Source organism: Papaver somniferum, chromosome 5 (genome assembly GCF_003573695.1).
Source record: "Papaver somniferum cultivar HN1 chromosome 5, ASM357369v1, whole genome shotgun sequence".
Lineage (NCBI taxonomy): Eukaryota > Viridiplantae > Streptophyta > Magnoliopsida > Ranunculales > Papaveraceae > Papaver > Papaver somniferum.
Genome location: NC_039362.1, coordinates 216,327,186 through 216,342,193, shown reverse-complemented (window position 1 = coordinate 216,342,193; position 15,008 = coordinate 216,327,186). Strand labels below are relative to the sequence as shown.

Sequence of the window (15,008 nt, the reverse complement as noted above, 5' to 3'; positions counted from 1 at the left end):
AAGAAAAACCGAAATGCTGCGAAAAACTTACGATGTCTTCAGTCGACCAATCGCTTTCTCTGTTACGATAAATCTGGCCGAGGATGCAAACAAAATTCCTCATTTCTTTCTTGATGGTGCATATACGATTTTCCATACTATGTCTATTCCTCTTATTCGGATTTCCTCCACTCTTTACAGTAAAGAGTTCAATGATCCTTTGCCAATTCTTTCCTCCTTTAGGTGGAGTTAATCCGCTCGCAATATCATTTGTCACAGTGATATGTGCTTCACAAAGTGCTATATCTTCCGTAGTGGTGTATTTGGTAGCTCTGCTGTCTCTTTGTGTGGAGGATTTCGGTTTTGACATTTTGAGTGAAAAGAATTTTGGAATTTCGCAGAGGACTAAAGAAATTTCAGATGACAAGAAATGTGAGAGTTGGAGGCTGAAGGTGTACAAAAAAGACTATTACTATATAGTTAAGTTTAGACTTAACAGAAAGAGCCGTTGCAACACCTCAACGGTCATATTTTGGGGATTATCGGCAGACGGCAGTCAATCTGCCGGATTACGATGTTGTGAAATATGGGCCAAGTGGGACATAATGATAGTGTTTGTGGCTCATAGACCCAAGCCCAATAAAATATCGGCTCCAGCATCGCGGCTTGAGTCAGTTGTAGTTAGCTGTTCTCTCCTTGGCTCGGCATAACCTTATTAACGGTGACGCCTCTAGGTATGAGCAAATTTCGGACTAGGGTTTGCGTTATTTTGGACACCGCTATTTCAGCCTCTCTAAAGAAGAGGAGGAGGAACAAGAGAGAGCTGAAGGTTTCTTTTACCACTGTACTCGGCCAAAAGAGATCTGCAAATTAGCAGTAGCTTTTTTGGTTTACACAAGTGTTGTACCTCGTCATTCTTAAGGTAACATTCAATCTTGTTTCTCTTTCGTTAGTACTTTTTCTGCTGTTTTGAGGCACTCGCCAATCCAGAACAAAAGTTTAGAGGAGGCAAATTCTATTCTTGAAGAACATAACTAGAAAAGTAACTGAAAAAAATCACGTACATCAATACAAAAGTAATTTAAATACCATATAGACCATTTATAAACATGGGAATTTGACCATGAGCCGGGGTCACCATTACCAGAGCCGGGGTCATTACGGACGATGGTGCTATGCAAGTAGGCTTCCCCAAAAATAGGGTGTCCCGAAGAAGATAACACGTGGGTGCCTAGGTAACCCCAACTGTAATAATACATGTGTACGGCTAATAATAGAAGATTTATTAGGAAAGTCATTAGGGTACACGTGTACGGTACTTACACGTATTGTGTGTTGGGATTAGTCTCCACATTACTAGGGATGTACATGGGTCGGTTTGGGTCGGTTTTGGCCTCACCCACCACCCAACCCACTGATGGCGGGTAACAGAAGTTGTCACCCGCAACCGACCCAACATCACAATGGGTCGGTTTTCACCCGACCCATATTACGGCGGGTTTGGTCGGGTGGGTGGTGGGTTATCCACCATAAAATAAAATGACATTACAGATTTATAAAGTGTTTACTGTTGATGCAAAGTTGCAAACTCCAAAGTGATAAAGCTAACAATAAAAAGGAACAGAGTTCAATTGTTCAAAGCTCAAAAGATAAAAGAGTGCATTACTATTGAGTATTTCCTACTATACTAAAGCCTAGTATGTAAATTAGTTACAGTAACAAAGATGAACTCAGAAAGATCAAGCTACTGAAAATGACCCTTGGTGTCATTACCTTGTCTAAGCCAATATGAATCAATCATCTATGACGATGGAAGAAGCAGCAAGGTCACCGAATAGTTCTGCAAGCGAAATGAACAATTAGAATGAATGAATGAAAGGGTAGATGAATTTCTTGAAACAAGTAAAATAGCTTTGCAAGCGAATGATGAAAATATGGAGCTAAAGAAGCAAAAGGCTAATCTTGGTGAAGATTACGTTTGGACTGATTACATGTCATTGCCATTTTACTCAAAATGTGAGTTCTAAATTGGAAAACAGATATGGTTTTAAAGTAGTTTAACTCTTAATGATGCTTATAGTTTATGTTGGATCTAAGGGATGGTGTGTGTTAGCTTCTTTTAGTTCAGTTCACATGGATGAAGAGAATTATGACAACCCTTATGAATTTGATCCAAAGAGGTGGCAGCAACAGGCATGTTAATTCACATATGTTTAGATGATTATGTTTGGTTAATTAAATTCAAAAGAAGTCCACTAATCAATATTCCAATGTGCTCAGTACTTTTTGAACATGTATGCTAATCATTTACGCAGAGCTAAAGTACCATAAATGTTGAATCAAATTATATTGGCTTAATCAAAGAAAAACAATAGAGCCAAGGAAAATTTAGACATACCAGACTCAGCAATATCAATCTCCTCCTTCTCGACTCTAAGGGTAGATGAATCCATGTCTATTGGTGTTCGTAACCAATTTTGTAACAAAATTAAGGCCTCAAGTGTCTTTGGATTTAAGGAGCTTCGAAAAGGATCCAAAATTCTTTTTCCGGTACTAAATGCTGATTCTGAAGCAACGGAAGAAACGGGAATAACAAATATATCTTTAGCCATAAGTGGCGAAATGTCAAACCTCGCAGCATTTACCTTCCACCATTGTAATATATCAAAAGTAGCATTTTCATTGGTGGGTGTGTAGATCGGTTCAGCCAAGTACCTTTCTACCTCAGATCTCCCATTGTCCTCCACATTACTCAATTAATGATTTCGTTTATTCCTTCCCGCCATATACTTGGCCTTGCTAGAAATAATACTTCCAAAAATCGAAGAACTTTGAGTAGAAGTAGAATTAGTCTCGCCCACAGATTCTGATGAAGATACTGCACATATAACATTTTCTGCTTTATAAGCTGCAAACAGCTCCACAAAATTTTTCAGAACTTCTTCAACCCATTTTTCTACAAGTTTTTTCTTCATTGCTGGGTCATAATGCACAATTAAATCTTCAACAGTCACAAATAATCCATGTTCTTTCTCTCGTGGATCAAGAAGTACAGCCATAAACATCAATGAATTCATCTTTCGGTATGTTCCCCAATATTTGTTGTACTTGAGCAACATTACAGCACCCATGTGGATTAAGAAAGGGTCCTCATGTGTATTTTTTCATTCTTCTAATTCTTGACGAACAGTACCAAGTTCCAATAAGAAAGAATGAGAAGTAACATGAGTAGAAGCTGAAAATGCAACAGTTGCTTCATAAAATACGTGTAGAAACTTAATCAGAACTCTCGCATTGCACCAATCGTATCGTTCAGGAGCATGCACTTTTGGCTTGTTTTTTTCTTGGCTCTCCTGACAGCAGCAGAATCTTCTTCTTCAGTAGTATCAAGTTCTTCTTCATTGTCTGATTCCAGATCATAATCAACATCAAGATCAACAGTGTCATCACCATCACCCATAATATTATCTGGTACTGGAATATCAAAGCAAAACTCTTCACAAAATGCCTTATCCAACTCACGTAGCCTTTCAAATGCCTTTTCATATCTTTCAGCAGCAACAAGCATTAAGTAAGTAGAATTCCACCGCGTTCTCACATCTAATATCAGACCCTTTTTACAATCTATTCTTTCCGACTCAGCAGCCTCCGTAAACCTTTTATATCTTGCGGGAGATTTCGTGACATATTTTACCACTGCCATGATCCTGAGAAGTGATGTATGATATTTCTTCATACCGTCCACAACAAGTGCAAGTACGTGAGCCGCACATCGAACATGTAAATGTTTATCTCCGAGTAATGCAGAACCCCAACTCTGAACCCTCTTCCTCAAATAGTCAACAACAACTTTATTTGCAGACGCATTATCAAGCGTCACAATGAAAACCTTTTCAAGTCCCCAGTCTAGCAAACATTTCGCCAAAGCCTCTCCAATTTTTGTACCTTCATGGCTATCAATCAAGCAAAAACAGATAATTCTTTTATGTAGTTTCCAGTGATGATCAATGAAATGCGCAGTCACTACCATATAATTATAATTCTGCGATGACGTCCAAGTGTCAGTAGTAAGGCACACTCTTACCTTGTTTGCTTTGAAATAACTTTTCAGATTAGCCTTCTCTGTCAAAAACAGCTTGCACGCATCACGGTATATTGTCATACGACTTGGAAGCTTAAATCGAGGCTCAAGATACTTACAAAAATCTATAAAACCTTCACCTTCAACAATTCTAAAAGCCATTTCATCGGTAACGATAAATCTAATCAGCGCTCTCCTGCACGCATCTTGAGAAAAAGACACCCCAACCAACTGTGGTTCCTCTCCAAGCTTGCAAGGATGGAAGTCAAGTGTTTGTTGTCCGTCAGCTCTAGCCTCATTCATTTCATTCTTATACTTCTGACACTTATCCAAATGATGTTGGAGACTAGAAGTCCCATGTTTCTTACCATCCAAATTTTTCTTACCAATCTTGTAATTAGCCTTTTTTGCAATATTTACATTTCGCTCTCTCACCATTTTCATAAATATCATAGTGATCCCATACCTTTGATCTCTTCACACTAGCATTAAGATTATTACCTAATGTTGCACCTGCGGCACAAGCATGTGAAGGTTCAGAAGCTGGTGTAGATGAGCCAGCGGTACTCCCTGTCCCTGCTGATGGTCCATGCACTTGTCCAGAACGCGGTGGACGTGGAGGGGGAGGTCCCATTTGTGATGCCACTCCATGTATAATTGGAAGATTAGAAGCAGAATCATCTTCTGAGATTTCAACCATGGTAACCTGCACAAAAGAAACAAGTTACATCGGTAAAACACATTACAATCAAACACCATACTAACACCATGCTCAATTGAATATTTGCAACAATTGAAAGTACTAACACCATACTGAATTGAACACCATACTCATGACTTAGTTTAAATACCAAATAAATTAACTAGGTTGTACTAAAGAACTGAGATTGATTTAAAATTTAAAATCAAACTACTGGTTCTGAACATAAATGAGTAATTCCAAATACTCATTGTTGCCGCTTAGAAGAATAATAACACCTCTAAAAACACATAAACATTAACAACGAGGTCCACAGTAAGACTTCTCCCTGATATTATCATTTATACAAAAAAGTTGTATTCGTATCATCTAACTATCTCAATGAATCAGTAAAATAAGCAAAACCAATTTGGGTTTCTCAATAACCATCCCAAAGAATTCTTAGAATCTACTGATTAAACTCTTCATTACTGAGTTCTAACATCATACCAATTCATTCCAAACTGAAATTAAAAAACAACACCCTAAACAGATAAACCCTAAATTGAAAATTACAAGAAATCACATCATCAAAAAATTACATTTGGTGTAGAGCGGTTCCTAATCTTACCTTCCGTTATTGGTTTGCTTCTGGTGATGCCGATGATCCACAAAGCGAATCTGAGAGTCTGAGACTAAGCGAAGAAAAAAGAATGGAGTCTGTCTGAGACTCTGAGAAGGAGAGAAGAGGCCGCGGAAGAGAAGGGTTCATGAAAAATGCGATTATGTTAGGTCTTTTATTCATCAATTCAACGGCTGTGATAATTCATTCTAAGTTAGGATTAGATAATCTAAGGGTCAGGAATCCTATGTTAGTTTTGGGCGGGTGGGTGGGTCGGTTCGGGTGACGGAAGTTTCTACCCGCAATCGATCCAAGATAAGTGGATTCTGGCGTGCCTCATCCATAATCAACCCATGCCTAGGTGGGTTGAATTGGGTGTGGGTATTTTTGGTAGGGTCGGCAGGTTGGGTCGGATATGTGCAGCCCTACACATTTCCCTAAAATAATTTAAGGGTGTTTACATTTGGTGACTTCACCAGGGACTAATCTTCCATACCTATATCAGACCCATCACTACCCGGGAAAAAATCTGGCCACCCCTACCTCCTATCGGAGAATTTTACCAATATCCACCATCATCTCCTATTTCAGCTACCCCGGAGACCTCTACTGAAAATCACAAATTATCTCCACCACCGTCTTCACTGTATCGGACACCACCAACACAGACCCCGAAGTACCGATTAATCTTCCTTGAACCACCGTCACCATTTTCTCTATTCTACTCGTCGACATCGAACATGTAACAACTTCATCCGTCACAGCTCTACAGAAGCGATCAAATCCTAGGAATATATCATTACCACCCATCACCGAAAAAAAGAAATAATCCCGAGGGAGTAACCAGCAATCACGCATGACAGCAACAACCGTTGGTACTATCAACTTGCAGTTTCAACCATTGCCACTGTGAATCAGGAGAATCTACACTAAGAGTCCAAGATCAACCCGAGTGATTTCGATCAAACATAATTTCGGAGGATGCTATAACCTTAATCATTACTACCGTACTTGTCAAATTTCTCAACTGATTTTAATACTTTCGGTTCATGATTCTCCAGCATCCAAATCTAGCCATTACAGGGAGGAATTGATAGCTGCGCATCATTTGTTTATACAAATCTCACAAAGAAAGTTTTCAACCAATTCCGGAAACGCCATCGAATATTCAGCCACCACCATCGAGTTAGGGAACAACATCGAGTTCAATCATACGGTGAAGAGAGTTCCAAAGTTATCTCGTGCAGCTCAATCCAGAGAACCAATCTCGAACAAACAATGACAAAGCTCAGTCTATATCGGACCAGAGCAACACCGGAGCAAGAGTCAGCCAGCACGATGTTGATTCAACAGAGAAGGATATCGATTGGACATCAGCTGTTCGAGAAACTCCAACCGAAAAGGGCTTGCCCTCAATCCGGAAATAGCCAGTAAACCCACACCTCGGATCTCCTGTTGCTGTTGGAGAAGATCTTCATCTGTGTTCCCCAATCGCCCAAATTCCTCAACACTTGATACCCGAAGCCGTGCCCTGTAGATGAATACCGAAAATGATGAAGTGAAAGTTTAGAAGATGGACCGTAGTCCCGTGAATGACAAAAGAATTTTTCTTCTGAGTAGATAAGAAAAATAAAAAACTTGGTGGTAAGGTGGACACGTTCCACTCATATCCTCTACATCTGGCCGATCACGCATTTGCCAAACTATATCTACATGCTAATATCAACACCTCAATAGCGGCCCCGGCTTTCATCTTCATCTCTTTTATACCCGGGGGTCATCAAACTATATAGCATAATTTATTTTCACCTCCGTATCCACTTCATCCGAAAGCATCACTCCACTGCCATCCGGGGACGCCACTACTAACACATCTTTGGATTTGTGTTAGGACATTTGACTTTAATTGAGAAGAGAAGAATTGAAGAGGTGACGAATAAGCCGAAGTCATGAAGAGTCGCTGTTGCTGTGCACAACAAACTGAGGTTTCAACCAATACCACCATCAACATCTCATCGACAACCTGTACAATCCGCAGCTGAGCTCCACCTTTTCTTAATATCATGAAGAGTCGATGTTGCTGATACAGATAAGTTCCACCTTTTCTTAGTATCATAATCTTGTCATAACCATCAATTGATTGTTTCAAAACAAAAGCTTGCTTAAGACCCTTAAATTACGTTGGTAACTAACTCTGATATGAAAATATCGATTGGTATTATTAAATCATGTTGTTGATGTTTTGTAACACCTTTGGATTCTTGTTAGGACATCCGACATGAATAATTCCAAGACCTCAAGGAACAACATACACGGCCGACAACACTCATTGTCGATGACACTCGAGAGAGGGAGGAAATGAAATGACGAAAAGATATGGCAGAAGACGAAACCGATAATACCAATTTACTCTCAAAGGCTTATGACGAAGATAGAAAGCATGGGAGACAACCGATGACATCATCTTACTATCTTAACCGATAACGCATAGAAGCCGACATTTTAAGTCCCGTCGAGGCCAATAAGATAAATTTCCTTCTGAAAAAAAAGGAGGAAGGGGTGAGAAGCAGCCTCGTGTATACCCAACGAACATCATATCCACTTCTTCACCTGAAGTCTCTATTCTTCCTTAACTTTTTCACAAGCATTTCATCCAAGGAGACAACTACCTTATACAATCAGCTGCCGGAATCGATAAGAGGCATCACCCAAATTAAATCTTGTATGAGAGAAAACCCCGAAAGATTTGCAGCAACTAACTCTATTTTCCTAGCATGCGGCGTCTAACTGCGAATATGCAGCTATTGAGGATTTAAATCCGATAACATCCACTGAGACCAAGCTCATGCAAAAGATATGAGCAGCTATTGAGGATTTGAATCCGATAACATCCACCGAGACCAAGCTCATACAAAAGATATGAGCAGCTATTGAGGATATAAATCCGATAACATCCATTGCTTAAAGAAATTCCATGCTTGAATGAATCTTACCTAAAATGTCCGATGAAAGAGCAACATCCACCATCTCTCTTTGTTTTTGAATAAAACAATGCCGCTTCTATTAATCTAAGTCTTCTTCTACTCCAGCACACCGTAACTCGTCAAATTAAATTGATGCAACCACATATCCGGGACCAACTCTACATCTAAGACACTGGGATTGAACCCCGGAATGACATGCCGAATGAGGGTTTTTTCTACAAAACTGAACTCATAAAAGGAATCCCCCTTCTCTCCCCTTTCCTTCACGCATAGTGATTTCGGACACAACTTAATCTTCCAAAACTTAATCAAAGTGGGAACCCTATCAAACGCACCATCATCAGATTTGACTACACACTCTCGGACATGGACAAAATCGACAAGCACACACTACCCTATCTCGGAAATCCCCGTTATTACATAAGACTAACTTTCCGAAATCAAAAGAAAAAAGGGGGAGGAAACTCACAAAACACAGCAAGAAACATGAAATCCGAACAACTACAATATCAATAATAGAATAATACATAAAATGATTAGTCATAGTCTTACATCCGAAACAAGAAAATAAAATCTGAAAGAAGACCATCAAGGATGCAAGCGGAACACCTCCCGAAAATAACCTATGCTCCTACTCTTCTCGACTGCACCATCGAGAAAAAGAACCGATGGTCTTTATACTATTCTTTTTCGTATTAAAGAAAAAGAATGACAGAAGCCAGCCTCCACATCGCGCCCCTCGCCACTATAAGAACATGCCAGAGCTTGTGTGATGCCATAAAAATGGTCAAATACCACTGGAAGCATGAACAACAGTCGAGAAAGGTACAAAATTTCCCTAAGCAACACGATCACGGATCCATCACGATAAGGGGCTAAAATGCAACAAGTCTTTGATTTATAAATCCGTGGTATTTTGGAGGGTCAACCGATTGCATGAGATAAGTTACTGACTCCGAAAGAAAAGAGAGGGGGAAGAAATAAGGAAGTCAATGATGAGGAACAAACCAAGTGAAAGACCACTTCCTGTGTTGTTTCCTCGGGGGTTGCGACTCTCGCATACGAGACTGCATAGGAAGAAAACACAAAGCTACCCGGTTTATTATTGTTCTTATATGTGAATGTCTTAATATCATCCCCACCTTCGACAACCAGCCTCACTTTCACCGACATCAATACAACTTACTACATACTGCATCCCCAATATAAATATAAATACAGCTTCGGAGACCATATGCAGCAACAAGGGGGAACCATCATACAACGGAGCAGATCATGAAAACTGGACTTTACCGATAGTAGTAAAGATTGGAATAAAGAAATGGCTGGTGATTGACAACTGATGCAAGAGCAAACCACAAAGCGATAATATATAATCTTGAGAAGATATTGGGGGATAAGCAAAGAAGAATTTATACCGGGACTTCGAGAAGGCAAAAAAAAAAACTGTTCTGTTTACTATCAACTCAATGTTGAGATGAGGGAACCAACGCCAACGACACCACTTCGGATCATACCAATGCTATACGATGGGAAACCAATCTGGGGGTTGATGCCAAGTAGAAAGCATAAGAATGATAACGAATAAAACCGAAGTCATCGTCTAAATGAAAGCACATCACAAAATGAAAACCCGAAGCGACTTCAAACCAAGCGAATAGATCAAGATCTCATATAGGGGGCTTCGGCTGATATAAATCTAGACCCGAAGTCATGATCAATAGGGGCTTCAAGAAGAAAAGAAGACATACCAAACCAACAATCCAAAGATGCATTCCGAATACAAGCTATGATTGATTGCCAAGTCTACAAGCCTGGAAAAATCAGTCAGGGGGCTAATGCAAACATGGGAATTTGACCATGATCCGGGGTCACCATTAGCAGATCCGGGGTCATTACGGACGATGGTGCTATGCAAGTAGGCTGCCCCAAAGATAGGGTGTCCCGAAGAAGATAACACGTGGGTGTCTAGGTAACCCCAACTGTAATAGTACATGTGTACGGCTAATAATTGAAGACTTACACGTGTACGGTACTTATATGTCAGGCTTTGCCTATAAAAAAAGGAATTCCTCCTATAAAGAGAAAGGGTTCTCTAAATAATTGTATTGTGTATTGGGATTAGTCTCCACATTATCCTAAGATAATTTAAGGATGTTTACACCATTCAAACCGCACATTACCGGATATAAAGAATTTTTTTTTTGATCTATCTTAATCACCAAATAAAACTCTAAACAAAGATGCAACAACGCATAATCTAGCTAAGTCACCGAATAAAACTCAAACGGAATGTGCGTGATCTAGTTAAGGCACCAAATAAAACTAACGAAATATGTAACTTCTATGCCTGCCCACGACGAGTCCTCATATTCTGAACATGCTCATGACATATCATCTCCTATCAGAGAGAATATGCATCTCTCAAGGAGTTCCAGGATTTTGACTTATATTAGGCAGATTTGAAACAGAAAGTAATGTTATTCATTGTTTCCTAGTTGTTTTTCTGGAAGCATCTAAACATTTTTTTTTGCAAGAAAACCACAAATAAAGCTTCATTAACTTTGGTTACAAGCTTACAGACCAATGAGTTGCAAAAGAATACAATTCAGCAGGAAAAACAAAACACTAGAATACTATAGAAGAAGAAAAAACAAATTGAATCAAAAATTTGATTGCAAACACTACAAAATTATAGGTTAATGAAAACTAAACAACTAAAACTTTTGCTAATCCAAAACAAAACCCGTTAATCAAAAATACCTATGCGTACACCCATCCAAAGCACCTTCCCTTTTATGTTGTAGCTAGGATCCGCAAATGATCATAACGCAGAACTTAGGCTCTTAAAGGAAATCATCCTGGTTTCGATAGAATATGGAGGAGATTGTATCTATCAATTTTTGTTGGAGAAAATGAGTTATTTAATAAATGGTTTTTTGGTCTTGGTGTGGTTTGATCTCATGATCTAAGGGTCTAAGGATACTCACTCATTTTTGAGTGAATGAAATGGAACTTTTAGTCCCACATTGTGGAAAACTAAAGAGGTGCTCCACTATATAGCCATGTGCTCATGGATATGTTGTAAAACAATGTGGGTGGAGCGGCGAAAAAATACATTTTTTGCCCCATGTCCATGCACGTATACCATGCACCAAGTTCCTCTTCTACTCGTAAATATTTTCTTAAGAGTTTTATTTGTGGGAAATTCCTTTTACGAGTTTTACTTGTTTTTGAAGAAAACCAAAACCTAACTTGATTTGCAAGTATCTCATCTTATAAATATGACTCGAAATCCTGTTTTTAAAACGCATAAGCAGCGACTATTTCTAGTTCTACTTTTCTTCTTCTTCTTGTTTTTTGTGCGTCGTTTTACTTTCATCTCTGTTGCTGAGTTCAAGAGCGGGTAACTTGCGTTGTGCTAACTCAAGTTATATCGGGCAGTCTTATCCTGGACACATCTTCCCACGTTGGGGTTTAGCATTACTTGAGAGTATACCCGCGAACTAATGTGTTAAGGAGCTTGTTGAACCCGTGATTCTGCCCTCGTCAATTTTTTCGTGGTAGAGTTGTTTGATACGGTTTTTTATATTTATTGTTTGATACATCTGACGTTTCTTGTATTATTGCAAGACTCCAACAATTTTATCCGTAACTTTAGGGCAGTTTTTAGTTCGTGAAGCAAGATATACGAACAAGGCTAAAATCAGATTCTGAATTATACGTAAGAATGTATTTTTCGCAAAAAATGAGGGGGCACAGGGTAGTTTCAAAAGAAAAATACATAGGATTTTTTTTTTATCCAAAAAATTACAGGGGGCCGGTGACCCAAGTGCCCCACTGTAGATTCGCCCCTGTTTTGAGGTTTGATTAGTACTTTTTCTGCTGTTTTGAGGTTTGATTGATTTGCTTGCTGTATGCTTTATGTTAAAGTAGCTTAATTTGCTTATATAATGCTGTCTGCATGCATAAACCTGTGATCAATATATATATTCTGGTTATATCTTGTTTGCATAATTGCATATCTCGTGATATTTGCTTTAATCTTAATGTAGCTTTGCTGCTTTTGGTTGTATCCTGTTTGCGTAAACTGTCGAAATATATATCTTGATTCAGTTGTACATTTTGGGTCATGATGTGCTCTTTCAGGTAATTTTTAACATGGAAGATGAGACAAAATCAGCCAGTAGCGATATTAAGAAGATTAAAACGACTACAAAGAATATTAAGAGAAACTCATGTGTAAAACTCTCTGAAAAACTTTGGTTAGATGAAGATATTGTAGCACGTGAAATATTGAGTAGACTACCGGTGAAGTCACTAATGAAATTCAAATGTGTTTGCAAAAATTGGATGACCTTAATTGAAGAAGAATCATCATTTATCGATCTACATCTCGAGCGTGCAAAAACACGACCTGGTTTCCTCATCACCAATTTAAAAGATAACAATAAAGCTACTTTCATGATTGCTGATTTGTTTTTTCAAGACAGAGGCGGAGCATTATCTTCATTGGCCGTTCAAACCATAAGAAAGATTGATTACACTTATATTGATACCATGTTGAAACCTGTAGATGGTCTAATAGGTTTCTTTGGTGAAAATATCGAGCCTGGTGTTTGCATATGCAACCTAGCTACCCGGGAGGTAACACCCTGGATAAAGTCAACTTCTCTTAGTAATCTACGTAAAGAAGACCGTGAACCGTTTAGCTTTCCATGGGCTTCTTGTACATTGGGTTATGATCCTGTCACCAAAGTGCACAAAGTAGTTGGGATATGGAGGTCTGAGCAACCTAAACGTTTAGTTGGTGAGGTCTTGACTGTAGGAGACAATAAATGGAGAAAAATCGATGAGGTACCGCCGCATGAATTAGAATATATTGGATCTTCTGTTTATATTAATGGATTGATATATTACACGACCCAGATGCTTTCTATATGGGAAGCTAAATGCAAAGATACACCAAGATACCTAGTGACTTTTGATCTTGGAAGTGAGAAATTTAAAGCAATTAGAGTCCCCTCTGGAATTTTTTACCACCCTACAAATGACTGTTTTGCCTATTATCGTGTTAAGTTATTGGAATTGGGTGGTCGATTAGCACTACTGGTAGAGTCCTCTGAGAGTAATGACATTCATGATCTGTGGTTATTCGATAATGAAGATAAAAATAAGAGAGTTTGGGTTGCAATTCCTCTAGAAATACCTTACCTATCAGATGGAAGTATGTATAATTCTGTTCATCCGGTTTTAGGAACCGACCAAATTATTCTAACCTCCACTTTTCGATCTTCTGTTTTGTCATCTGCAAGTGAGATTCCTAATACAACTTGTTACTCGTACAATTGGAAAAACGAGACTCTTAGTAAGGTTGATGTTCTTGGGATCCCCTCCTCTGGTCCATGTTTTTGTGCTGCATCAAGAAACACCGTCTCCTTGGAGAGCCTTTTACCTGTTCAGAAGCGCAGAGTCCGTACTATTGGATCCCTGCGTCAGTTCTTAACTCCTGAGCATTACGTGCCTCCTCATATTACCTCTACAAGGACTACACATGGTCTGGAAGTCTTCTCCCTCCAACAAATGCGTTGGTAGTAAATGTCGGAAACAATCTACCGAGAGCTATGTTGTGAAAGGTGCCCTAGGCGCTTGCCTAGGCGCACGAGTCGCCCAAGGGGAGCCTAGGCAATAAAGCGCCCTAGGCGCCAAGATGTGTACAGTTTCTATGTTATTCGTTCTCTGGATTTGTTTGTCTTTTTGATTTTCTTATTTTCATTTACATTCTCGGGAACGATAGTGCTAGAGCAACTTTGCTCTAGCAGCACAATGACCATCCATTTCGGTTGTTTATAACATCACTAACCTCATCTAACTAACTCTAGTTTGGGTAATCATGTTTTAATTCAACCACATACAGCAAGAGATGCGATGGAGCTTTAGAAGATCGTGCTACAAGAGATTCATCCAATCCTCTGGAAACAGCTACGACAACATTTATTAAAGAAGTTCAATCACTGATGAACCCAAAAAATGAATTAGCAGAAGAGAAGAAACATGCCATGACTTGCCGCTACTGATGCTTTTTTTTTAAGTTGTACAAGCATCACCCACTGAAATTCACTTAACAGTTGTTTCTTACGATCAAGTCTAGTTTAACGACTACGGAAGAGCATGATGGTAACGAACTAGATTGGCGATCAGCCACGCACCTAAATCCTTTGAATTGGGGATTAGCCACCAAATTAAGCAAACACTTAATAACATTGACGGTATTGATTGATTTTCTAAACCCTAGAACAAACTAAGTTTTTTTTTGTAGTTTTTTTCTCGGTTGGTTTAGAACCACTCTTTATTTATATAGAACATAATAACTTAAAAGCAAGTAAATAAATATGAACTAAGGTAATGCTGTGTATTCATAATTATCTTCACTTTATTTATTTTTAATAACAAATGCAAGCTAATACAATTGATTGACGATTGTGTTCTGTTTTTGCAACAATCTTGGTACGCACGTAGAGTGAAGTAGATGGTCGAATGTGAACGAATGGGTTGAAAGAAAGACAAATGGCTTAATCAAGGATATCCATCGATAGCAGCACAGTGATTGTAGCCGCAAATGCACTCCATTCCAAAGGATCATGGCAACCAGATCAGTTTAAT

General features: G+C 38.9%; 1 protein-coding gene across 1 annotated transcript; it reads left to right on the top strand.

Annotated features, from left to right (window-relative positions):
* Positions 1 to 12,506: 12,506 nt before the first annotated feature.
* On the top strand, positions 12,507 to 13,940 carry LOC113280828 (F-box protein At1g30790-like). Its single transcript, XM_026529407.1, has one exon. It carries the CDS (start codon positions 12,507 to 12,509, stop codon positions 13,938 to 13,940), a length of 1,434 nt encoding a protein of 477 aa, XP_026385192.1.
* The last annotated feature ends 1,068 nt before the right edge of the window (positions 13,941 to 15,008 follow it).